At 52.6% G+C, this 25832-nt stretch overlaps 9 protein-coding genes across 9 annotated transcripts; 6 read left to right on the forward strand and 3 right to left on the reverse strand.

The window, feature by feature from the left end:
• The first annotated feature begins 3 nt into the window (after window positions 1-3).
• BU25DRAFT_367555 (transcription elongation factor-like protein s-ii) lies at window positions 4-1833 on the forward strand. Its single transcript, XM_033703873.1, has 2 exons — window positions 4-922; window positions 975-1833. The coding sequence occupies exons 1-2, from the start codon at window positions 433-435 to the stop codon at window positions 1397-1399; spliced, it is 915 nt and encodes a 304-aa protein (XP_033562170.1). The 5' UTR covers window positions 4-432; the 3' UTR covers window positions 1400-1833.
• A 28-nt stretch (window positions 1834-1861) lies between these two features.
• Window positions 1862-5212, reverse strand: BU25DRAFT_392512 (copper-transporting P-type ATPase; the record flags this gene model as incomplete). The annotated part of the gene is made up of 1 exon (XM_033704659.1): window positions 1862-5212. The coding sequence occupies one exon, from the start codon at window positions 5210-5212 to the stop codon at window positions 1862-1864; it is 3351 nt and encodes a 1116-aa protein (XP_033562171.1).
• Window positions 5213-6394: 1182 nt separating this feature from the next.
• BU25DRAFT_458366 (SNF-domain-containing protein) lies at window positions 6395-8465 on the reverse strand (the record flags this gene model as incomplete). The annotated part of the gene is made up of 2 exons (XM_033710198.1): window positions 6395-6835; window positions 6882-8465. The coding sequence occupies 2 exons, from the start codon at window positions 8463-8465 to the stop codon at window positions 6395-6397; spliced, it is 2025 nt and encodes a 674-aa protein (XP_033562172.1).
• Window positions 8466-9166: 701 nt separating this feature from the next.
• BU25DRAFT_448416 (uncharacterized protein) lies at window positions 9167-10759 on the reverse strand. The gene is made up of 3 exons (XM_033709600.1): window positions 10573-10759; window positions 10451-10522; window positions 9167-10392 (listed from the first exon to the last, which is right to left on the reverse strand). The coding sequence occupies exons 1-3, from the start codon at window positions 10646-10648 to the stop codon at window positions 9536-9538; spliced, it is 1005 nt and encodes a 334-aa protein (XP_033562173.1). The 5' UTR covers window positions 10649-10759; the 3' UTR covers window positions 9167-9535.
• A 52-nt stretch (window positions 10760-10811) lies between these two features.
• On the forward strand, window positions 10812-12229 carry BU25DRAFT_367566 (glycosyltransferase family 34 protein). Its single transcript, XM_033703874.1, has 2 exons — window positions 10812-11420; window positions 11472-12229. The coding sequence occupies exons 1-2, from the start codon at window positions 11192-11194 to the stop codon at window positions 12098-12100; spliced, it is 858 nt and encodes a 285-aa protein (XP_033562174.1). The 5' UTR covers window positions 10812-11191; the 3' UTR covers window positions 12101-12229.
• A 958-nt stretch (window positions 12230-13187) lies between these two features.
• On the forward strand, window positions 13188-16743 carry BU25DRAFT_491121 (uncharacterized protein). Its single transcript, XM_033711538.1, has 3 exons — window positions 13188-13199; window positions 13328-14229; window positions 14276-16743. The coding sequence occupies exons 2-3, from the start codon at window positions 13549-13551 to the stop codon at window positions 16565-16567; spliced, it is 2973 nt and encodes a 990-aa protein (XP_033562175.1). The 5' UTR covers window positions 13188-13199; window positions 13328-13548; the 3' UTR covers window positions 16568-16743.
• Window positions 16744-17379: 636 nt separating this feature from the next.
• Window positions 17380-19430, forward strand: BU25DRAFT_410615 (tubulin-domain-containing protein). Its single transcript, XM_033706338.1, has 7 exons — window positions 17380-17466; window positions 17693-17751; window positions 17812-17962; window positions 18009-18096; window positions 18147-18218; window positions 18268-18771; window positions 18822-19430. The coding sequence occupies exons 1-7, from the start codon at window positions 17455-17457 to the stop codon at window positions 19286-19288; spliced, it is 1353 nt and encodes a 450-aa protein (XP_033562176.1). The 5' UTR covers window positions 17380-17454; the 3' UTR covers window positions 19289-19430.
• A 351-nt stretch (window positions 19431-19781) lies between these two features.
• BU25DRAFT_367576 (uncharacterized protein) lies at window positions 19782-21207 on the forward strand (the record flags this gene model as incomplete). Its single annotated transcript, XM_033703875.1, has 4 exons — window positions 19782-19991; window positions 20048-20193; window positions 20240-21000; window positions 21053-21207. The coding sequence occupies 4 exons, from the start codon at window positions 19782-19784 to the stop codon at window positions 21205-21207; spliced, it is 1272 nt and encodes a 423-aa protein (XP_033562177.1).
• A 784-nt stretch (window positions 21208-21991) lies between these two features.
• On the forward strand, window positions 21992-25791 carry BU25DRAFT_410616 (aspartyl-tRNA synthetase). Its single transcript, XM_033706339.1, has one exon. The coding sequence runs from the start codon at window positions 22462-22464 to the stop codon at window positions 25606-25608; it is 3147 nt and encodes a 1048-aa protein (XP_033562178.1). The 5' UTR covers window positions 21992-22461; the 3' UTR covers window positions 25609-25791.
• The last annotated feature ends 41 nt before the right edge of the window (window positions 25792-25832 follow it).

Consider the following 25832-nt stretch of genomic DNA (forward strand, 5'->3'; position numbering starts at 1 on the left):
GTTGTGGCTTTACGTGTGCGATTTAGGGTACAAAGCGTGTAGGTGAAATTTTTGTTGTCGTTGTCGTGGTCGTCGTTGTCGCTCCACATAGGTCGTTGTTTCGCAAACGTTCTCGAATGTCAGTGAACCCCAGCTTGCCTGTGCTAGCGCTAGCGTCGCCAAGGCCGAGACCTTCGCAGAGAGCAACTTCCCGCCTTGAAAGCCTTCTCTCACCCAACCACCAACTGATACTCTATCAACCCGCTGTCTGTCGTCGCCCACTTCACGCCACATCGTCTGCGACACCACCACCCGCAAGAGCGATCGCCGAACCTGCGCCGAGCTTAGATCTTGAACACGAACCACATCGCGTGCACTTCTGCGAAACCTTCCGCCTGAAGCTTCAATACAGGGACCGCATCCCCAACTTTCACACGACCAACCGAGACAAAGATGGCTATGGACGCCAAGGAAATTGAGCTGCGGGGAAAGGCGATTGGCAAGGCCATTCAAGAGAATGAGCCTAGCGCTTCAGTCATCAAACTGTTGAACGACCTGAAGACCGGCGTCCACGCGACCGAGGATATCCTGCGATCCACCAGGATCGGTGTAACCATCAACCGCCTGCGCACGCACAAGGACCCCGCGGTCCAAAAGCTTGCAACAGAACTAGTCTCGAAGTGGAGGGATGAGGTCAAGAAGCAACCCAAGAAGGGTACACCAGCGAAGGTTGCTTCAGCAACAAACGGCAGCGCCTCACCTGCGCCAGCATCATCAGCTGCAGCTTCACCTGCGCCTAGCCAGAGCAAGCAGAAACACACTGTGGACCCTACGAAGCGCAACCATAAGACAGACAAGGTCAACTATGAGGTCACTGGAGATGATGCGCGAGACATGTCGGTACGCCTCATGTACGACGGTCTGGCGCATATGAGCACCGAGCGTAAGTCAAGATGCTCCAACTCACTATCTGGGAGTACGCTAACGTACAACAGTGCCTGATACAATCCTCCCAATCGCAAAGCAAATCGAAGCCGCCGCCTACGCAAACGCTGGCAGCGTAAACGACGCCTACAAGGGCAAAATGCGTTCCCTTTTCCAGAACCTGAAAGCGAAATCCAACCCTGCACTGCGGAAACGCGTTCTCTCTGGCGACGTTACACCGAGGAAATTCGTAGTCATGACACACGACGAGATGAAGTCGGAAGAGCGCCGCGCCGAAGACGAGAAGCTGGAGAAGGAGAACATGAACCAGGCCATGGTTGCGCAGGTTGAGAAGAGTATCTCCAAGGAGTTCCAGTGCGGAAAGTGCAAGCAGAAGATGGTCTCGTACAGTCAGGCGCAGACGAGGAGTGCTGATGAACCTATGACGACGTTCTGTGAGTGCATGAACTGCGGAAATAGGTGGAAGTTCTCTTAGTGCGGGTCTTCATGGTTCTGGTGAGAACCGAGGGACGGTTTGGGAGATCCGAAAAGTTTGCAGCAGGGCGTTTCATGGGCATGGAGAGGCGCATTCGATCATGATTACAACTACCTTTCTATGAGTACAGTCGAGCAGCTGTGCTCCAGGTGGAGAAGTGCACGATGCCCTTCGTACATCCTTTTTGACCAAGTCACATCATGCAATGCGGCTTGGAATAATGTATCATCACAAAGACGAAAGATTGCATAAACCCGAGAGTGCAAGCTCGGTGATGTGTAATCAAGTGCAGAAGGCTTGATTGCAGAAGTTGATTGAAATACAGTTGCACTACACACTCTCCTAACGCCTACAACATTTCTTTCGGAACATGGAAGTGCTTGACAACCGACTCAGGAGGGCTTCACCCAGGTGCTGGATACCTTTCCAAGGGCAACATCTTCTTCAGATAAGTGCGACTAATCACACAATCTGTGTGGCGTCATCCCCTTCATCTTTGTTGCCTACCATCTCCTCCTCTTTCCTAGCCTTGAAGCCAAACCAAGGAATCCGACTCTGCAAAGCAAGACTGCTACACACCACGCTCAAACTGCTAAGTGCCATGGCCAACGATGCCCATACAGGGTCCAATCTGACATGCTTCCCACCGCTCTGCATACCATGACCATCCCTTTTCCCTCCCGTGGTGATAGGATATAAGACACCAGCAGCAATCGGCATAGCAACGAGATTGTATACAGTAGCCCAGCCGAAGTTGAAGTAGACCCTCCGAAACACGACGCGTGAGAGGTCGAGAAGAGTGAGGATCGTGGTGAGCTGGCTGTTGATGAGGATGAATGAGGACGACAAGAGCGCAATGTCTGAACCACTTCCAATGGCGATGCTGAGATCTGCAGTGCTGAGTGCGGGTGCGTCATTGATGCCATCTCCTACCATTGCGATGGTGGCACGTTTCTCCTTTCCCTCCTTGCAAAATAGGGACGGCAGGCGAAACAGCCTCGACTTTCGTGACTTTGTGAGTGTCTGCTGTAGGTATTCAATCTTCTTGGCCTTCTCGTCTGGGAGCACACCTGCGATGATGTTGGTAGCAGGAATTCCAACTTGAGCTCCAACGGCATTCGCTGTGGTAGGGTTGTCGCCTGAGAGCATCCACACATCAATGCCTCGCTGCTTCAGAGCACTGATGACACCGGTTGCCTCTGGTCGAAGTGGATCAGAGATGGAGAACACACTAGCAAGCTGCCATGTATTCTGCGTGGAGGCTGACATTATTGCCGCCAACGCTACAGACTCTCCACGAGCTTTCCAAGAATCTAAAGTGGTCATCGTATCTGGAGATATCGGGACATCGTGGTCGGCCATGAGGCCTTCGTTGCCAATGATGGCGGCCAAACTGTTTTCGTCGACATTGAGTGTCCCTTTCAGCCCTTTCCCAGGGATCTCGTCCACGGAGACCATGTTCGGTGTGCTGAGAACGCCCTTATTGCAAAAGGTTACTAGTGCTTGAGCAATAGAATGACCACTGTTCTCTTCCAGAACTTTGACAACACTGAGAGTGAGCGATTCATCCTGCCCATTGACAAATCTGTGATCGGTAACTGCAGGACTGCCGCCCTGAGTCAGGGTGCCCGTCTTGTCGAATACGATGCAGTCGAGCGAGCTGGCTTCCTGAAACGCTTCACCGCCACCTCTTACAAGTATGCCATGTTTTGCTGCCAATCCGCCACCGACGAAAAGCGCAGTTGGGGCTGCGAGTCCGATCCCACAAGGACATGCAATGACGAAGACAGCAATGGCAAACCTCAATGACCAGAGAGCCCAGCCTCCAGCCTCTTCGTCTCTCCAATCTTTTGGTATCGCGCCCGTTGTACCAAGGATGAGCCAGATGGTCCAAGTCACTATGGCAACTAGGATGACAAATGGCACGAAATGAGTGGTGATAGTATCAGCTACCCTCTCGACGGGAGCGCGACGAGTCTGTCCTTCTCGGACGGCGTTGACGATCTGGTCTAGCATCGAAGTGCCTGAGACTGTGGTGACCTTCATTCTGACCGGAGCTGCTTTGTTGACAGTGCCCGAATATATGTAGTCGCCAACATCTTTTCTGACGAGATGTGACTCGCCAGTAAGACTTGACTCGTCAAAGCTGGAGCTGCCGTCTAGGATGATCCCGTCGAATGGTGGGGAGGTGCCCTGGTGGACACGAACCACGTCACCAACTTCGAGGAGGTCTGTTGATACCCTCACATCGCCAGTAGTTGGATCGACCAAGACGGCCTCATCTGGTCTTAATGCACCCAACGAGATTACGGCATCTCCGGCCTTGGCCTTGCTGAGAGCCTCTAGGAAGCGCCCAATAAGTAGGAACATGGTCAGAAAAACCACAGCATCGAAGTAGGAGTTGTCCATAGAACCGGATGATCTTTTCGTCGCTGCCAAAGCTAGCTCCACGATAGAAGCGAAGAAAGCTATCGTTGTGCCGAGCGACATGAGCATGTTCATGCTCCCAAAGTGCGTAAATCGTTGCCATATGGGAGTCCGACTGCCTGGTCGCCACATTGCTCTCATTTCTTTGAAGGCGCGGATATGAAATGACTTGGCTGAGTAGACGTAGATCGGAATGGAAAGAATGAAGAGCGCCCAGCCGAGTCGGGTGGCATTGCCAACCATAGGTTCCATGATGTATTGACGGACATGATTGTTGACTGGTACCAAGCTCATGAAGACAATTCCAAGTATGAACGTTGGGATGGCAACCAAAAGGCAGACGATCAAGTGGCGTAATGTCCGCCTTCGCTCTGCCATATGCATGGTCTTGGCTCGTTCCTCGATTGTAGGTGGATGGTAGACCGATGGCTTGAAAGCCGGGTTAGTGCCTATGATCGTGTCGAAGATTTGCCTGATGGTGAAGCTTAGGGGGTTCGGAAGGTATTCGATGTGCAAAATCGGCGACGCCAACGACAACGGTGGCTCTTTGATAGAGACGCTTCCTGCGAACCTGTCTCTGATGTTTCCTATGATGTTACCAGGACAGTGATCACAGAACATCCCATCAATCTGAACCGATACAGCCCGGATGGGAGTATCTTCGGCTACGGTGTCTGACGCGCTGACGCTTTCAAGTGTAGCCGTGTAGCCAGCATCTTCGATGTTCTCCATGATACTCGCTAGATGCTCTTTACCTTCGAAGATGACCGTGGCGCTGTTGCCGAGAAGATTGACATCCACCTGGTGAACCCAGGAGTGTGGCTTCAATGTATTAGTGACATGACCAACACAAGAGCCACACGTCATCCCACCGATCGCATAGATGGCTCGCCATCTGTTTGACGGTTCCTGCTTTGCAGGTTTAGGTTCCGGGGCGGCGGCTGAGACCTCCTCAAGCTTCTCAACACTGGCTTCAAACCCGCAGTCTTCGATCGTGCTTGTAACTTCTTCGATGTTGTCCTTCCCCTCAAACACAACCACACCGCTGTTCGTAAGCAGGTTGACGTTGACCGTATGCACCACGGACAGCTGTTTCAGGGCGTGGGTCATACCGCTGACACATGAGCTACATGTCATGCCTGACAAGGCCAAGGTCGCTCTGTATATGGCGCGAGGGCTGGTCGGTTCAGTACTGCAAAGAGACTGTCGAATGGAGTGTTTGGAATGGGCAGAGAGCGCGTTCTCCAGGCTGATCTCCAGAGAAGTCGCAATATTAGGCGTCGCCTTATGATCTGATGCAAAGCCTTGATTCGAAGTCAGGCAAATGCCATCTTGCTCGACCCTGCACTGCTCGCATCGTTCCAGATGGACTGTCTTCTTGCGCATATTCTCCTCCTCTTCGACCGGTTGCAGTGTGGCCCACCGCGATACTGCACGCTCCAACCTTGTTGACCAACTCCGGGCGTAGTTGTCGGGTTTACTGTTGTTCGGTGATTCGTGAACTGCCTAGTCGTCCTGGAAAATGCTGTGCACCTCGAACCCGGCAGCGTCGAGCCAGCCGGCAGTCTCCTCAATCGATAGGAAGGTACTGTGGCGAACAACGACCGAGTGCGCGACGATCGAGACGTCGATATCTTCAGGCGCAGGTTGGAGCGCGCTCAAGCAGTCGCGAATAGCCTCAACGCATAATGGACAGTGTAGGTTAGCAATAAGGCAGGTTTTGGTGACGACCGCTCGCCACGGATCTCGTGTTCTGGTAGTCGGGCTCTTTGGTGACGTGGTCTTCAGATAATCGTAGTGTGATTCGATGTGTACTGTTGTCGCCTTGGAGCTTCCTGGCTTGTGACTGCGCTAGGTGATTGGGGTAGGTACTATCGTGGAACCAGACACAGAAGAAGGTGCAACAGAACTTTGAAAAATTAACTGATGTTGACGATAATCATGATATCTGGAGAGTTGAGAGATCTGAGAAGAAAAGTTCTAGCAGTACTTACGCGTGACCTACTCTTTGTCAAACTATGAGTCGCCTCTCGCACATGTCGCGCATCCTGATGTTTCGTAGGTCCAGCCTTCGCACAATGCGCGCAACTTCACAGTTCGCCCAATGAGAGTGTTCCAAAGTTAGGTTTAGCAATGACGAACGAACCTAAATGCTGTGGCTTCCAATGAGCCCAAATTGACGATCCTTGAAGGGATGTTTGTCAGATGCGCGGTTGATGAGTCGGACGATGGGTCGAGTCGCTTCTCGCTTTTGAGATTGCTTAGCCTAGAGGCGCTCGACATATTGAAAGTTACGAGTGACCTATAAATGTATTCGTGAGTTTGTGTAATCATTTGATCTGTCGGTATAGAAAGTTTCTCAATAGGCCATGAAGGAGGCTGCTCTGGGGTGTGGACGAAAAAATCGCCTGAGGGCATAGCACAGTTCCGCTTCAACAGAGAAACCATGGAGGTACTGGATTTCGGTAGGTTGCTTCTCGAGAGACGAATCACACCATAAAGAAGGAAAAGAGGCAGCCACCTGCCCGACCTGAAAAAGAAGAAAACTGCAGCCAGATCACCGACATCTCACCTTGACGCCGGCGCTGTGTCTTTGTCATGCGCAACCTCCTTATCCAAGTACTCTTGTGACGATGCATATGCTGGAGTCTCTCCGCCCTCAGTCTTGACGATGTCACTGACTGGAGCACCAGCAATCTCTCCTTTCGTCTCCATTGCGACTGTAGGCTCAGTCCCTTCGCTGCGGCGCTCGTACGGAATGAAGGCATCATAGTACCTTGGAACGGTGAAACCGAGAATGATGACCACCATCGTCAAGTTCGCCAAAATGAAGCCTGTGATGTACATAGGATCATAGCGCAGAGTATGGAACTCTGGATATGCGAAGCTGAAGATCATGGCGAGAACTGGTCCGGAGATGTAGCGAAGCAGGAATGGCAGGAAAGCAGGGATCTTCCAGTTCTTCCCTTGTCCGACGATGACATTGAGATCGCGTCGAAGTTGGTTGCCCTCTCAAAGTTAGTACAGATTTTCCATGGCGCTGTGATAAACTTACAGAGTAGAATGCCAGGAACCAGAACTTGCGCAAGATGACATTGCTGTTCCAGAACGATGGTGCAGCGGTGTCTGGTGTTCGTGCAATGATGGCAGAGACAACAGCAAATACCACGTAGAACCCAATACCTGCTCCGGCGCCAGCTCCAGGATTGTTGATGCCATGCGCTAGGACGACGCCGAAGAATTGACCACCAAAGAACCCAAAGTTGTACAAACTAAAAGCTACGATACCAGTCTGACCGACGATGTCACGCCAGCGGTACACTGTTGTGGCGCTCGTAACCTCAGTCCAGACCACGAAAATGAGGGCGATGTTGTTGATCCATCGATCAACACCGTCAAGAAGGTAGTAGCCGAACTCAGTACAGTACGGCAGGCACATCAGAAACGAGACCACAGTAAGTACGGTGACAACAACCGGGCGGGAGGCCTTCACCATACCCGAATCGCAGATCAAGGTTACTACTACATCTAGCATGACGAATGCGGAGGAGAAACCCAATACGATGAGCGTGAAGAAGAGCAAGGCTGCCCAAAAGTTAGCTCCTGGCATCTGTAGTACGGCTTCTGGCAAAGTCAAGAAGCCCACGACAAATGCTCCGAGTCTGACACCATCCTGGGGCCATCTCTGGAGGTAGCCAATGATTCCGAAGATGGCGAATGCGGCGAAGTTCTCAAAGAGGACGTTACTGCCACATATGAGGATCGCGTCCATCACAGCGTTCGCGTGCTTCTGGTTGTAGCTCGCGTAGCTCGTAAAGTAGCCAAAACCGATACCAGTAGAGAAGAAGACTTGTCCAACGGCTGTCTGCCATACGGTACCAGACGCGAGCTGGTCGCCTCTGAAGTTGGTCCATAGCAGTTTGACGCCTTCACTGGCGTTCGGAAGCGATAATGAGCGTCCAACGAAGATGATGGTTGTTACGATAGGCAGGCCCATCGTGAAGTAAACGACTCTGCCGGTCATGCCGACTCCACGGAAAATGGAGATCCAGATCAAAAACCAGACGAAGATACTCCAGCCAACGGTTTCGCCGATAAGAGAAACGTTGGGGTAGCCGACGTATGATGCCACGCTATTGCCGTCCTCGGTCAAACCTCCTTCGGTAATATTGCCAATGCGAAGAACATCGTTCCAGTAGAAGTTGTCGATCCGATTTTGCCATGGCAAGGGACTTGTAAAGCTGTGGCGGAAGTAACTCATGATCCATGCCAGGTTGACGGTAAAGTATTGAACCACTATGAAGGATACAATGACTGAACCCATGCCAACTCCCTTCAGTCGTCCATTCATGTTGTTGAAGGCTATGACAGTGCCTCCGCGGTAAGCCTGGCCTATAGAGACCTCCAGGATTAGAGCGGGAATGGCAATGAGGAATACGGAGAGTAGGTATGGAATGAACCATTGAAGTCCGTAGTTGTTGTAAACGACTGAGGGGTATCGAAGAAGATTTCCTTGTCCAGCGCAGCCGCCCATGGCGGCAAGAAGGAAGGCTGTGCGTGAGGGCCATTGGTCACGCCCGTCGTCAGACTTCGGCGGTGGAGGCGCAAGATAGCCACCGATCTTTCGTAGGAAATCCATGCTGTCTGGAGGCAGTCCGTGTTGGAGGACAGAGGATGGAGTAAAAGAGATCAAATGGATGAACAAACTACGTAAGCAAAGGCTACATTTTGTATCTTGTTTGTCGGGTCAGAATCGCCAAGAACGGTAGTCAATGCAGGGATCCTGGGTACGTTCATCCCATGCCCACACGGTGTGGGCATTCACACCACTGGACGCTGAGGGCCTCTCTCTCAGGTAGACTAGGCGAAATGTAGACACAATGCGACCATGATGTTCCGTGTTTTCGACAGGGCCGATGATCCACCTGCAAATGTTCACAGCGCGAATCCTCCAGACATGGGTTGATTTGCAGAGGGTTGAGGAGTATGCAATGGACTGCTACAAAGATCTGAACAATTATAGCAACCGCAAGTTCCTCCTGCACGTTGTAGCTTTGTCTCCATCACAGTAGCTATTGCCTCAAAGTATTGAATATCCTCCAAGCTACCGCAACGGTACAACACAGACCTCGCAAATGGCGTGCAGTTTGTTGCCAAGTTTCCGCTGCACGATGTACATAACAGGACACGGGCGGAGGTTCGGCGCACGTCAGGTGTGGCGTGCCAAAAGCGTTTCCGGCGAATCACCAACAAGTGAACCTGCCGATTTCCGACTTGACGAGCCTGGGCATATCTTGGCCTCCGCCGCCCTGGTCGCGTCGTGGTCTCAACCTTCGTCATGCCTGTTAGCCATGAGGAGGGAGGTGCTATCTGATTTTCGCATTTCGTGCTTACAAGGCTTCATTGCGTGCTTTCGAGGAGTTTCGGGTTGTCAGAACCGACCAAATCATGGGAAGAATCACAGCTACCTCCTGAAGAAGAGTTTTATGGCGTTCGCGCATCGTACCACAGAAAGCAATCCTCCAGGATTAGCATCGAGATTGGCTTTGCAGCGTGAGAGTGGGCCAGTGGATGTGAGCTTTTCTCGTCTTGACTTTCCTGAAAGCCAGGCAAGGGTCTGGATGAGTTGGATCCAGGTTATGAATTGGCGCCTGTCGAACAGCTAGCCTTGCAAGGGCGGGAAAGCAATTTCTTCAAGCGACGGCGTTCTCAAGGATTCGTATGCGCTTTATTCTGAACTTCCCATTGTAGATGCTTGACCGTGGCTTCCGCTGCTTCTAGTTCCGCTTCGAGTGTACTGATGCGGTAGCTGAGTTCGGTGATCTTTGCGTCCCTAGCTTTGATGGTGGATCTTGTCACGTCGCGTCCTCGTTTAAGGGCTTCAGCAGCCTTTGTATGCTTCGATAGTAGAGTGTGAAGGTCGTTCTCTGTCGTTATACTAAGCTTGATGTTGGCGTCGTGCAATAAGGCAAAGACATCACGGACGAGGTCATCCTGTCCCACATCCTTGAAGCGACTAGGTGTAGGCGTCTCATAAGGCGACGAAGAGGGCGTTGCAGTCCAATGCGCTGCGTCAGTTGGGCGAGAAGGAGTGAGTAGCGATCTGCTCAGTCTCGAGGAGAAAGGGTCCGCTTGTACAGTACGAGTTGTCTGCGGTGTCTGTAATCCATTGGCGTTGGCCGCAATCTGATTCCAAGGCAGCGTGCGTTTTGTCGAAGGTGTCGCCAACTCGCCTGTTCTGGCTGCCTTTCTTGGTGTTTCGACTGCAGTCATAACATGGTCTAGCTCATTTTTGAATGCCTCGTCGGTGGCTTCGAAGCCGTACTCATCGTCCAAGTCGATGCTGGTAGCTCGACCTCGTTTTCGACTCGTTTCACCACGCCCTGATTCAATTGTGTAGGGTGGTGGAGATACTGGGCGCTTGGACAGTGTTTTGGGGGTTGTATGTGACGGCTCGGTACGAGTGTTGTTTGCAAGAGCGGCTGCCTCACGTGGGTGAGCATCGCCGTCCCATAGGAAGAACTTGCACCGAGACTTGTCGTTCTGCTGCTTCTGACATGTGCGAACTAGCAAGTATCAATTCTCACGGTACCCTGGAGGCACTCGTAGCGTTTGGAAGCTTACACCATTTGCCCTGATTGGGGCCTTGTTTCTTTACTTCAAAATGGTTCGCTGGCTGTCGAGGAGTGCAATCGCCTGGCGATCGTCAGTCGCATAGGGTAAGCGGTACTATGTACTGTCCTTACAGTGCCAGACGCCGTCCACAAATAGACCTCTTTGTGCAACTCCCCCACCTCCGCGACGTCGTGTGGAGTCGGACATGCTCGTGATAAATTTGCAAGTCTGGGTCTACGACCACGATAATGTTGTTGTCGCGACGGTAACTGGCGCATGCATTGGTGTTGTTCAGCCTTGTGAGGTGGTTGGCGAATGACCTCAGGATGGAGTGGTGGGGCTGGGCAGGAGCTCTCTGGGTCAGGATCCACTGGGCAGGAACGAGCTGCGAGCGTTTGACGACGGGCCGTCTCGTAACCAAGCGTCTGCCCTGACGATCGTTTCAAGTGTTCTCTCGGTTCTCTTCTTTAGCTGCCGTGCACCCTGATCCTGCATGTTCTTCCGAAAAGATCTGCAGTTCTTCTCGCGCGGGGTGCTGAGCCAGGTCCGCGGTCTCGATCCTGGAGTGCAGGGTCGTCTGTCCTGCAAGACCCAAGGAACGCGCCTCGGAGCTGACCTCCCTCGCTTTACCGAAACCTACTTGGCGTTCTATTGCGACCAGCTGCGAAATATGTAGCTGAGACCACGGTATCACTGGTCTGTCCTTGTGCTGCCTCTTGACTTCCATCGTGAGGGCCTCCAGCCGTCAAGATGCTTGTTCGCGCCCTGAAGATCCCACCGGCCTTCCTGTTCCTCCTCGTCTTCCTCGCATTCTTCGGATGGCAGCTCAGCCAGGGTCCCTCCCATGAGGAAGGCCCTGTGAATATGTCACCTGTACCTGCTGAATCAACCGTCGAGAAGAAGACGCCTCGTATCGCAATCATGACATTCGTGACCGAAGAGCGCTCGTACCATCATCTCGCGCTCAAAAGCAAGGATCGTAAGTCAAACTACATTGTATTCTCCAACGTAGCTGATTTAAAGGCTATAGATTACGCACGTCGCCACGGCTACGACTTTATCGTTGACTATGAATATCACACCGACCGCGCCGTTATCTTTTGGAAATATAACATGGCCGAGCGTCTCATCAAGACCGGCAAATACGACTGGATATGGTGGCTCGACTTCGATACACTAATCACCAACACAGATATCAAGGTCACCGATATCATCGAGGAGGAACTCAAGAATGTCACCAACCCCGATGCGATCGATTACCTCACTACGCATGATTGCAATGGCCTCAACTCTGGCTCCTTCCTCCTCCGCGGTCATGAGATGTCACTCAAGCTGATACACGACTCCTTTGCGATTCACGACGAGGCGAAGAAGAAGGACAAGCAAATGAGCGAGCAAGATGCTACAGTGCAGCTGCTCAAGGATGATAAAGTTATGGCTGCGACTGTGCATCAGGTGCCTCAGTGGAAGCTAAACGCATTCCCACAGGAGATTGCATGCTTCGATGACTCGAACCAAGTGTGGGAACACGGCACGTTTGTTATACACTTTGCTGGAGCTTGGGCACACGTGAAGGGCGACGATCCTACCGGCCAGCTTATGAAGAAGTACGAGCACGAGATTATTTGGGGCGATTGGAAGGAGTTCTACGACCAGTAAAAGGTTTGCTGTTTGCAGCGTCGGTGCTGAAGGCGTCTATACCAATCTATTGATGTTTGTGGACTTCGAGCTTCCACACAACCCCTGAAAAGAACCACGCTCTTATGCTGCAGTAATGCCCGGGCGCAGCAGCTATTGTTCACTTCCTGAATGTTCAAATCTGGAGGACTTCGGAGTGGTTTTGACTGTAGTTTGAGAGAGTAAAATCACCTGTAGTCTCTCATCTACCTGTTGACAACGGAGAGGCAGGCATGACTTGACTACATCCTATAATTTGGGGGAATTGCCTGCTTGCATCTGGGTTCTGCAACAGAACCACGCAATAATGGTTCGCAGTGCGATTGCATCTCAGAGCTTATGCGAACCGCGGCTTCTGAATGCATTGAGGACCGAGCATGACGACACTTACAACTTTTGGATACGAGTAATGACAACATAGGATCCACAGCAAGATGTTCGGAATCGGTAATTGAGCGGTCCGCCTACGCTTGACTCCACTCACTGCTTCGAGGCGTCGCCTAACGCGAGTACACGTCGTATGCCGATCCACGCCTCTGTTCGTGAGAGCAGCCATTTGGCGCAGTCGTGGTCGTGTTTGCACTGAACGCGCCTGTTGGGACCTTGGGTACCCGGACAATGCTACAGAAAGATGTAGTACAGGGAGTCTCATCCCTCATCAACATGATCTGATCGATCTAATGAGAAATCTGGAGCTGCTTGAGATCCAGGTCCCCTACACGAAGCAAACAGGTGCAGGGGTATCTAGTACGATCGACATAAAGCTTTCCCGCGATAACGGTGCGCCGTTGGCAACCCAGGAGGAATTCTGGGATTTGTGCATGTGAAAGAAATGAGGGAATCGTAAACTTGTTGACTACGTTGCGATTGTTGTGCACATACGACCAAATCAAGCGCGAGGCATGGTCTTAGCGTCCCAGTCTTTGGACCTGCAGCGGTGACGTATTCGACAAGAATCTCGGCGAGTTCAACGGTGTCTTGTGCAACTTTGATTTGTTCCGGAGAGGATAAGAATTGTGTTATCAGGCGTTCATTGGCACAAGCAGAGGTTTTCGTACCAAATCCGCCCCAACAACCTCGAGTAAGTGTTGGCCCAGTTTTCTAAGAGCCGTCGTCTTGTCGAAATGAACATCGTAGATCAGGAGTCTTTGTATGGAGGTCGCCCGTCTGGACCGCACATCTTCTCCACTATCCACTGACTTCCTCCAGGCCCTCTCCTAACATCCTCATTTCTGCATTCACTTACAACATTTTTCTTTGCTGTCGCTCGCTGCCCAAAGGTCCAAACCTACGTCCGGCGAAAATTCGAAGCGCGACGTCACCAATCGCTAGTTCGAAAACTACAGAACCCGTCGATTCTAAGACGTTGACATTCGATCGCTTGCCTGAAGGTCTTGTAAGGTCGCTGGACCTCCAAACCAGCAAACACGATGACCCCAGTAAACGAGCGGCCTGAGCCAACGTACAACATGGCCAGCAACACGTATGTCTCACCTGCAGCGCCTCACCAGCGCTCGTCAGACGATGATGGAACTTATGTCGGCGAAGATTTGAGCCACCAGCATTCGAATACGTCGACGAATGCAAATCCACCAAGACTTGCAACTGGCACCCGGCCGCGGTCTGGAACTCATTTGACAGTGGAAACGCAATATGAATACCCTCACCAGATGCAGTCACCTTCCCAGACACGTGAGCAGGCGAGCAGGCTTGACGATGATCTCGCGCTACTCCAGATCGAGCGGGGCATCATCGACGCAGAAGCGCTTGAAAGAGGGCAGTCAACTAATCGCTCTATGCAAAAAGTACGATCTCGACGCGACGAGCCTATCGACGACTTCGACGCGGCGACGAACCCTCTACACGAACAGGCAGCTCGGTACAAACCCCCGGAGAATCCGACTACAAAGTTCTCGAAGTTCTTCAAGAAGGTGCACAACTCGAGTTGGGTTGTTAGGTACTTCACATACATCACACCTTTGGTCCTTCTTATCCTTATACCGATTCTTGTCGGAGCGCTCGCTTTCCCAAATGCGAACGTCGGCGGCGTAAAACTTGTGTGGTTCTCAATATGGCTTATGATTGTCTGGTTGACACTTTGGGCTGGTCGGGTAAGTTCTCCATCTTAGCCCCATGAGCACATCTGACATAAGCCAGCTCCTCGCCAAAATGCTCCCGTGGCCTATTGGTCTTGTCTCCAGTCTCTTCACGAACAACAGCAAGAAGTGGAGAGATATGGGAAAACAGCTCGAGCTACCAGCAACATTGTTCTTCTGGTGGTTGGCGATTGAAGTCTCCTTCCTTCCTACGATGACGCACCATAACGTCCAACCGTCAAAAAATGGTCAGACTCAGTCTTGGCAGAAGACCATGAACAAGGTTCTTGTTTCGCTCTTCGTCGGATTTGTCCTGAATTTTGTCGAAAAGATCATCATTCAACTCATCGCCATCAGTTTCCATCTCCGAACATACCAGGACCGGATCGAACTGAATAAGTTTCAAATTGGCAGTCTGGTCAAGCTCTACACATACTCGAAACAGAAAATTGCGATGGAGGACTCTGAATTTGAGCACTACGATCAAGGACCATCTGGTGCACGCACTCCTGGTCAGTTGGTCACCGAGGCTCAAAAGAACATCAAGGAAGGATTCAACAAATTCGGAGACATTGCAGGAAAGGTTGCTGGTGACTTCACCGGCCGTCAAGTCACGTCTAGCAATCACCCCAGCCAAGTGGTCATCCAGCTTCTTAGCACGAATAGTGGTGGACAGGTCCTTGCTCGTCGTCTGTACCGAACCTTCGCACGACCCGAGACTGAGACGGTGCACGCCGACGATCTGAAGAACGCCTTCGAGAGTGATGAGGAGGCAGACGCTGCTTTCTCTATGTTCGACAAAGACATGAATGGTGATATCTCAATGGAAGAATTGGAAGCCGTGTGCGTCGAAATCGGCCGTGAGCGCAAGTCCATCACTGCATCGCTCAAGGATCTTGACAGCGTAGTCGGCAAACTTGATGATGTTTTCATGTTCATCGTTCTCGTCATTACGATCATCGTCTTCATCTCCCTGATTTCAACCTCGGCATCTGGTGTGCTTACATCTGCTGGCTCGACACTTCTGGCTCTTTCTTGGCTGTTCTCAGCGACGGCACAAGAGTTCCTTCAGTCGTGCATCTTTGTATTCATCAAGCACCCTTATGATGTGGGAGACCGCGTACAAATCTACGGCAACAGTGGTGATCTAGGACGTGGCGATGACTACTTTGTCAAGGAGATTGCTCTCTTCTACACCGAGTTCAAGAAGATGCAAGGTCACGTTGTCCAGGCACCAAACAGCTACCTCAACACGCTGTTCATTCTCAATCACCGACGCTCCGGAGCCCTGGCTGAAGCTGTACCCATCATTATCAAATTTGGTACCACGCTTGAGCAGATCGACCGCCTCCGTCAGCTATTGCTGGAGTTCGTCACGTCAGAAAAGCGCGAGTACCAGACAAACATTCTGACCGAGCTGAGGGCAGTCCAAGAGGTTCATTGGCTCGAGATGAACGTAGTCTTCTTCTACAAGTCGAACTGGCAGAACGAGCTGTTGCGTCTGCAACGTCGCAATAAGTTCATCTGCGCACTTACTATGTCCATCCAGGAGTGCGGTATTGAAGGACCTCGCATGCGCTACCCCGGTCAGAAGGAATCGTTCCCTGTATACCTTCAGAACCTTCAGAATGCTCCTACACCTGGTGTTGGACACAATGGCCACCCTGACAACCCGGGAGGACACCTTAACAACCAGAGTCAAGACGAGCCCTTTGTACCAGCGGCAACCGATGGCTCCAATGATGCTGCCAATGGCAGCGGTGGGCCTGCCCGCCGTGGCTCCATCTTACGTCAACCCGGTCAACATCGAGGAGAATCAATAGCTGCTATGGGCAAACGTGTCGACTTCTCGCTGGGTATGAAGGACATGATTGACGATCCTAGCGGTGATGTGTTGGACGATCGTGACATTGCGGCCCGCCAAAGAGCTACCGTTGTGAGGGTAACATCGCCGTCACGACACTCTCAGGAGCGAGCGCGCTCGTCTCAAGACACCGGTCACTCGACTGGCATCCAACGTGTCGGCACGAACAGCAGCCTTGGAGCGCGGGAGCGCATTCACAGGAACAGGTTCTTCAGCCGTGGCCGTCACGGTGACGAAGAGACTGGCATGGCCAATATTCCTGAGGGCAATTATGATAGCACCCCAACAGGCACAGAGAAACTCGACCCACGTTCTGGACTGGTCAGCCCGAAAGCTGTGAGGAGCTCCGAGAGTTCTTGTGCTCCCACGTCTTCTGGCGCTCTTCACCCACAGAGCTTGAACCCGGTCAACTCCATCACATCGGAGAGGAGCTTCGCTGCTCCTGCACGGTCAAAGACCGACAACATTGAGATGAGACGATTCCACTAGTCTCACAATGATTTCCTTTGTCTACATTTTTCAGTCTGATCGTGAGGTTGCAGGGACTGAAGATGTGTGTATAGAGTGACAGCCTTGGAGCTGATCCGTCAAAGCAGACCAAGGGCAGTGCGCCATGGTCCAATATTTCATTTCCTTGATTTTACATTGCGACGCGCAGGCAAGCGACCATAGATCCATGAAATAGATTGAGGCATACTTTCAAAGCCGCACGCAACCGTGTATTGTATCCATGATGAACCCCGCCCAAATAACATCAGTTGACCTCCAGGAGGCACTCTGTGCGTATCTTTTGATTCCCTCGATAGAGCGACATCCTCCAAGTCATCGAAAGCGTACACTGCTCTCACTGATGAACTCTTGGATTTCACAAACGTTTTCATCGCGAATCAAGAGACACCAGCCCGAACCCTTCTTGCAGGCTTCTTTGCGGGTACGAGAGACTGACCGTGTACCTGTACCTGTACATCACTACTAGAGAACGCCGAACCATGGTAGCGACTTGCGGGAGGGACCCTGACAGACAAGCTACCACGATTGTTGTTCAACAAAGCTACCAGCGGGGCGTTGCAGCCATGAGATGCATGAATCGTAATTGCAGTAGCTCTTGTCCCGTCAAGTGCAGTTTGTCTCTCGCCAAATTGACCTAGGCAGCTGTCTCGATGCGGATGTACCCTGAATTGTTTTGGTCTAACACGAAAGAAGGCAGCGCTACTGTCGCGTAAACAACGCTAGGCAACACGCCCCTGCCAGGGTGGGGCTTCTGGCGGTGAGGAGGAGGAGGAGCGAACGACCTTCAGAGATTCTCAACCAACCTCACAGGCTCCGACCTTGAACCCACTGCTGCAGTCTGTTTGATACAGCGTCAACCATCCACCATGCGAGGAGAGGTACGTCTACCTGCAATGCCCGTCCCAGACACGCTCGCCTAGCCCACAACAACACCCCTCTTTCTACGCGCCTGAGACGAGACGAGAGCTCCGCTGGCTCGCGGCGCAACGGCTGTGTGCTAGCCGAGGATCAGAGAGTTTCATTAAACGTCAATCGCTTTGATACCTTCGCAGACACGGACTATGTGCAGAGGTTGGGACCACATGCTGACAGAGAGCACTGCAGATCTGCCACCTCCACATCGGCCAGGCCGGTACCCAGCTCGGTAACAGCGCCTGGGAGCTGTACGTCTCGCAAACCTACGCGCCCGCCACGAAGCGCAATAGCTGACTCTACCTCCTCAGGTACCTTCTTGAGCACGGTCTCAAGGCTGACGGTCGCCCGGACCCCGATGCGAAGGAGCTCAACGAGGGCGGCTCGTTCGAGACCTTCTTCACGGAGACTGGCAGCGGCAAATACGTTCCTCGCTCCATCTTTGTCGACTTGGATCCCTCTGTACGTTGCAGAGCGCGCACAGCACAGCTCATTGCTAATTGGATAGCCCATCGATGAGATCCGCACTGGTACCTACCGCCAGCTGTTCCACCCTGAGCTGTTGATCAGCGGCAAGGAGGATGCTGCCAACAACTGTGTGTATTCCAAAATCACTTCAAGAACATAAGATACTGACAAGGAACAGACGCTCGTGGTCACTACACCATCGGCAAGGAGATGGTCGACAGTGTGATTGAGAAGATTCGCCGTGTCGCCGGTACGCAGTACGCACATACGCTGCTACAACTTATGCTGATGACTTTCAGACAACTGCTCCTCGCTCCAAGGTTTCCTTATCTTCCACTCCTTTGGTGGAGGTACAGGTTCTGGTTTCGGTGCTCTCCTCCTCGAGCGCCTTTCCACCGACTACGGCAAGAAGTGCAAGCTGGAATTCGCCGTCTACCCTGCTCCTCGCGTCTCTACCTCCGTCGTCGAGCCCTACAACGCTGTCCTCTCGACCCACAGCACCATCGAGAACTCCGACTGCACATTCCTCGTCGACAACGAGGCGGTCTACGATATCTGCCGTCGCAGCCTGGATATTCCTAGGCCCAACTACGAGCACCTCAACCGTCTGATTGCCCAGGTTGTCAGCTCCATCACCTCCTCCCTACGATTCGACGGTGCGCTCAACGTTGATCTCAACGAGTTCCAGACCAACCTTGTGCCCTACCCGCGTATCCACTACCCTCTTATCAGCTACGCGCCCGTCATCTCGGCCAAGAAGAGCTCCCACGAGAGCTTTAAGGTCAGTGACCTTACTTTCCAGTGTAAGTAATCCATCAGCTCGCCCATTCATAATGTTTACTGATCAACCCAGGCTTCGAGCCCAACAACCAGATGGTTGTTTGCGACCCGCGCAACGGAAAGTACATGGCTGTTGCTCTGCTGTACCGTGGTGACATCGTTCCCCGCGACTGCACTGCTGCCGCTGGTGCGCTCAAGGCCAAGTCCTCTTTCAACTTGGTCGAGTGGTGCCCTACTGGTTTCAAGCTCGGAATTAACTACACTAAGCCCATCAGCGTTCCCGGCAGCGAGCTTGCCGCTGTCGACCGAAGTGTTTCCATGCTTAGCAACACCACCGCCATTGCTGAGGCCTGGTCGCGTCTTGACCACAAGTTCGACCTCATGTACTCCAAGCGTGCTTTCGTTCACTGGTACGTTGGTGAGGGTATGGAGGAAGGAGAGTTCTCCGAGGCTCGTGAGGATCTCGCTGCTTTGGAGAAGGACTACGAAGAGGTTGCTAGCGACTCTCTCGATGACGAGGTTGAGGAGGGTGAATACTAAGCGTTATACCACTGTCACGAAGGGAGGGCTTGGACGTTTTGTTGGGTTCGATATGCCAAGTTGTCGCCGTCGTAGTGTTCTGAGATAGAAAGGCAAGTAGACAATATGTCCACACATCAACACAAGGCATCTTGGTATTACAACAACCACAACTTCGGTCCGTCAGTGTGGCTTTTTTTTCTTGTACTCTGTCTCGGTCACTCGGGATTTCGCAGAGACCGGCGTTGGGAGAAGTGCAGCAAGAAACAGTTGCGAGCCCCAACAGCAGCCCGAATGTGAACCCGTGACCGTGCACACGCCTTTCGATGCGCGGCTCAACTGATCCTGGCAATGGTTGCGAGTACGGCGAGATCTACGGGAAAGAACCGAAACAAAAATCACGTCATGCCGGATCGAGCGAAGTATGAGTGAGCTATGATGAAACCCCCCCCCCCCCCGCAATTGTCGTGCTTCGAGCTTCGAGCAAACGAACACACCTTCACAAAACGTCACCATGTTCAGCTTGCCCAAGATTTCTCTACCGTCCTTCCTGACCGGAGGAAGCGGAACCCACCAAACAATCGATATACCCTCCGTCCAAGTCCACGATATCGAAACAGCAGCCGAAAAGCGTTCGCGAACCCTCAAGCACTTGATCAAAGCGAACCACGCAAACTACTCAATCATATACCATGACCTACGCTTCCACAATCACACACCGCATGTATGCTGCTCCAATGCCACCCAAGGCTGAAGGTAGCTGCTAAGCTTGATGAGTAGATCCTGGGGTCCGCGTATATCCTTGGAGGCACAGCGGAGCACCTGAACGACATCTATGAGAAGGAAGCTGAAGGGCTAGAGCCGTGGCATGATGCGCCGGCAGAGATCACGAGTGATGACTGGAGGGATTTCCTTGGGAAGAGAGAGTGAGTGTTCTGGTGGGTGGAGTGGGCAGGTGCTAACGATGTGCAGGTACCAGCGCGCTTTCGTGGACTTCTTCGAGGATCAGCTTGTATTTAGGAGGTACGATGTGCAGCAGGTGCTAGAGGAGTATCTGCTGGGCGGGAAGAAGCCACTGATCAATGGCATGATCTCTGGGCTCGCACATCCTCTCATCCACCTCGGTTACGCCTACGAACTCGGGTCGACGACCGTTGCGATCGAAGCTCTGGCTCTGGGCGCATGCTTTTACAGTCCCCTCCACAACTACATCGACGATACCTCGTATACGAAACCAAGCCCTCGCCGAAGTACCAATCTCGGTGAGATCCTAAACAAAGTGCGAGAGGATAAGCGTTTCGACGAACTATACCCTCATCGGAGTGGCGATATCTCGAAGGTACTGGAAGAGCAAGAGGAGGCGTTCCTAGAATACTGGAATGCGTGGGAGCTATCAGATCCACAAACAGCGTTCCGGCAGTCGCAGGAACTTGCGGTCACGATACTGATGGGCACCGAGGCGCCGGAGAACACCAAGTTCGACTTCTTCTTCGTGCACATCCTCACCTCATCGCATGCAGTCCGTGTACTACTCCCACTGGTCCCGGCCAAATTCCATATCAGCCTGGTGCGACAGTGGTGGCTCTTCACATTAGCCGTATACATTGCGCAGACACGGCCCCAGATTGATCCTACCATTATCGAAAGATATGAGCTGAATGGCCGAGACTGGAAGTTTGTCGTACACAAGGCGCTCGACTCGTCTGAATCCACAGACGCACACTACGTCAAAGGTATGACCACGCACGCATTTATTTCCCCAGATGCCCCACTGACCCCACACAGCACTGCGATGTATGAAGGCAATCTCAGAAACATGGGGCGATGACACGCAGTACTTCAAGAAGGCGGCAGTAAAGTTTGCAGACGAGTTTGAGCACTGGGGAGGTTTCAGTACCGAGGAGGATGCTGCTAATTTGGCATACCCTGAGAAGCAATGAGTTCTTTAGTTTCATGGGAAGCCGAACACCAGCGCATTCCCTAGATCACGGAAGGTATTCAGTGTAAATTGGAAGCTACCAGCAACTTGGTGATCTGTTACAAGACTACAACAATTCCAGCGCAACATATCCGGCTTTTGCGCAACACAAGGGGCAATGAGCGACGGATTACTAGGTGGTAAATTGCTATGACGGTGTCGTAAAGCTAGTGGTCATGGGGGTGTTTGGTGTTGGAGATCCTTCAGTCTAGACTTGCAAATCGATACGAATTCCTACACCGTAAATGCATGGGCTTGTGATAAGCATCGAAATATCCCATGTTTCGGCATGGGGATAGACTTGAAAAGTCAACACAAGCCTCTTGGCTTTGACAGCCACATGTCTGTCATGCAAGGGCCGGCAAATAGGGGGATCGAAGACTTGTTGTATTGTGCATTTCGTCCACGGGTTGGAGCCCTTAAGCTTATGCATGGCTAACCATTTTGCACAGGCTTTTGCCAGCTGGAGGCAATTAGAGGCACAAATGGTGGTCTCAAGGGCTGGTCCAGCCTGCGCGAAGTGGGGTGGCTAATGTTGTCAGCTCGGCCTGGGAAAGCTTCAGAGAGCTTCAGCATGTGCGTAGGTAATCGTTGCCGCAAAGAGAAAGATGTGATAATGCGATAGCGGATGCGTCAGCAATATCAAAGGCCACTGAGTAAGCCCTGTAGGCCTCCACGGCGCGGAAACTGCCTGCATGCATGCGTATGAATGAAGCGATAGAGCCTAAAGGGTCCTCACCCCGCTGACTGAATCCATTCCCGACCTCATCCCTCGCCTTCGTATCTCGAATTCGAGGATTCCCACGCATTATTGTACCAACGTCATACCGACGCATCCGCAGTCTCTTTTTGGTGAATCCCATCAAAACCCAACAAGCTTTCCAGCGCTAAACACGCTTTCGAAACGCTTTCGGTACGCACGCGCCACACCTTCCGGAATTCAAAGGCACTTGCGTCATACCGTGTGCATCAAGAAAGCCAGCAGCACGTTCGCGATCAGGAGTCCGGCGGCACCGTGGTTCCGGCTTATCTCCCATTGATACATCAGGGTCTTACTTTTCATATTCCCCCCACAGAGATCGTGTTCTTCTTCAACAAACCTCCTCCCTACATCCCTACGCTCCATTCCGTCGGCTTGCCCCACCCTGCGAACTGGTAGTCTCTCCACACGCAATCCGGGCACAGCTCTGACACCACAAACACCACAAACACCACAATGCCGGCCGCACTCAAGAAAGCACTTGAGAAGCTCAAGCCGGGCCACAGCAGCCACGGCTCCGAAGACGAGAGCGGTGTCAAGTCGCCGAGTGGAGTGAAGTCGCCAGTAGGCGTGTCTGCTAATGGCAGAGCCCAGTCTCCCGCGGCCACGCCGCGCTCTTCCGGCGTCTTTGCTCACAGGCCCAGCGGTGAGATGAGGCGCGACCAGATTGCTTCTCCCACAGAGAGCCGGTCAAGCCTCGACCATGGCAGCGCCCCGCGCAAGTCCATGACTGGCGTCTTCCACCGTGGCACGCAGAGCCCTAATCGATCTGGCTCTAAGGACCGCAAGCATGAACGAAGCGGCTCACTTGGCACTCACAGCCCTATGCGCGTTGTCAAGGAGAAACTTCACATTGGAGACTCCTCCAGCGATGAGGGCGGTCCTATTAACCGCGATGGCGAGCCAATGTCTCGCAACCAGTTGCGCAAGCACGAGAAGCATGCACAGCAGGAGGAGCGTCACAAGCAGAACATGGAGAAGGAGGCAGAGATCGAGAGGAGAAGAAAGGAGATGGAGGAGCAAGCCAACGCCGAATTGACACCAGAGCAGAAAGCAAAATATGGTGTCGTTCCTCCAAACAGTTATGCTGGCGAGTGGAAGCATCAACACCGCGCCAACATCCAGGACTTCACAGTGGACGATGTTGGCAAGGAGGTTATCTTCCGTGCCCGCATTCATCACCTGCGTAAGATGAGCTCCAAGTTCGTCTTCTTCGTTTTCCGTCAGCAGCTCGCCACCATTCAGGGTGTCCTCATGGAGCACTCAGATATCTCCAAGTACATGCTGTACTGGGCGGAGCACCTTGAGGTTGAGAGTGTCGTCCTTGTTAAAGGCATTTTGCAAGCGCCCAACTCGAAGCAGGGCGAAGTCACTGGTACCACCATCCACGACGTCGAGATCTCAGTGCACGCGCTGCACGTCGAAGCGGAAATCGCCGACCATCTTCCCTTCAACGTATACGAGGCCGAAGTCACACAGGCCGACGTTGATGCTGAGGTCGCCCAGCCTGACCACAAGGAGGGACACAACCGCGTCAGGATTGCAGACAGGACACGCTTGAACAACCGCATCATCGACCTGCGATCAACAGCATCGCAAGGTATCTTCCGCATCCAGTCCGGCATCTGCAATCTTTTCCGCCAAGCTCTCGACGAGCAGGGCTTCATCGAGATTCACACACCCAAGTTGCAGGGTGGCGCCACCGAGTCTGGCGCCAGTGTCTTTAAGGTTGAGTACTTCAGCCGTGGTGCTTTCCTTGCCCAGAGTCCTCAATTGGCGAAGCAGATGGCTATCTCCGCAGATTTCGGCAAGGTATACGAGATTGGTCCCGTGTTCCGTGCTGAGAACAGTAACACATACCGCCACTTGACGGAGTACACTGGTCTGGATCTTGAGATGCAGATTGATGAGCACTACCACGAGGTGCTCCGCGTTCTCGATCGCACATTCAAGACCATCTTTAAGGGCATCTACGAACGCTATCGTCCCGAAATCGAGGTTGTCAAGAAGCACTTCCCTCACGAGGACTTGGTCTGGCTGGATCAGACCCCCATTATTCCGTTCGCTGAGGGTGTGCGCATGCTCAATGAATCAGGGTGGAGAGACGACAACGGCAACCCGCTCGACGAGAATGAGGATCTGGGTACCAGGGACGAGGTTCAACTGGGCCGTGTCATCAAAGAGAAGCTCGGCACCGACTACTATGTACTGGACAAGTTCCCAGCCAACGCACGACCCTTCTACGCCATGCAAGATCCTAACAACCCTGAACTCACCAACTCATTCGATATCTTCTGTCGTGGTCAGGAAATTCTCAGTGGTGGTCAGCGTATCCACGACTCTAGGTTGCTGCTTGACAAGATGGCTAAGCTTAAGATGGATCCTTCGACTATGGAGGAGTATATCCAAGGCTTCCAGTGGGGTGCACCACCTCACGGCGGTGGTGGTATTGGTTTGGAGCGTATTCTCATGCTCTTGCTGAACCTTGGAAACATTCGTCACGCATCGATGTTCCCTCGCGATCCCAAGAGTTTGCCTGAGAAGCCTGTCATTAAGCAGTTGCGCCATCCAGACGCAAGCACTATGCACCCACCGTGGGAGGGACAAGATCGTGTCCTGGCCAACATTGACTTGCAGCCCATTGAGAAGCTCATTGCCAATTACGGTGATGCGACCAATACATCGTGGCTCGAGCCACGCACAGAAGTCTGGCGTGACCAGCACACTGGTGCAGCAGTCGGTTTCGTGCCTCAGGATGGTTTCGCCATCACTGTTGGTGACCCTCTTTGCCACGAGTCTCAGTACCTGAAGACCATGACTGGTTACCTGAAGTACATCAAGAAGGAGCGCAACCTCAAGCCACTTTGGCTCCTTGTTGGTGCGCCTGTTGAGGAGGTGCTTGCCACGAAATTCAACTGGCGAACATTTTCAGTCACTGGCGAGCAGCGGGTGGACCCAGCCCACAACCCTGCAGATAAGGATGCGGATATTCAACGCAAGATTCGTCACGCCGAGAAGGAAGGTGTTAAGATCAGTGATTACCCCATCGGCACACCGCCACCACCAGAGGTCAAGAAGCAGGTTGATGCTCGTGTCGAGGACTGGCTGAAGGGCCGTAAGGGTCGCCAGGTGCACTTGACCAACATCCACCCATGGCAGGATGAGGAGCACCGACAGTACCACATTGCACAAACCCCCGACGGCACCATCGCTGCCTTCGTCGCAATGGCACAGCTGTCTCCTGACCACGGTTGGCAGGTCAAGTACTCGCTCGATTTCCCCAATGCGCCCTCGGGTTCCATTGAGTACATCGTCACCCACGCGCTCAAGCAGGTCGCCGCTGCTGGTGCCGAGTCTGTTACTTTCGGTGGAGGAGCTAGCTCCAAGTTCACCCCAGGACACAATGTCAAGGGCACTCGTGTCAAGGTACTCAGCCGCGCATACCACGCTATCGCGACCGAGCTCAAGCTTACCAACAAGACCGAGTTCCGTGAGAAGCTGGGTGCGGTCGACGACCCGAGTTACATCTGCTACCCGCCGCACGGGCTGGGCCCTATGGCGATCAAGGCAATCTTGAACTTCTTCGAAGATGATGATATGTAGACGGATACATGATTTTGGTGGAGTGGAGCAAAGGCATGATACCATGAGACGTTACGGCCGAGTATACGAGTTGATGATTGCATGTTGGCTCACTTCTCTTTTGTTAGTTTAGTGAGTCTAGTGATGCTTCGTTTGATTAGCTATAGATGAGCTTATTCCCTAATACAATTCTCCTTACGCTATGATTGAACCCTCGCCATACTTACATGCCTGCAATCATCTCA

The sequence above is a fragment of the Macroventuria anomochaeta genome (assembly GCF_010093625.1).
Source record: "Macroventuria anomochaeta strain CBS 525.71 unplaced genomic scaffold BU25scaffold_15, whole genome shotgun sequence".
NCBI lineage: Eukaryota > Fungi > Ascomycota > Dothideomycetes > Pleosporales > Didymellaceae > Macroventuria > Macroventuria anomochaeta.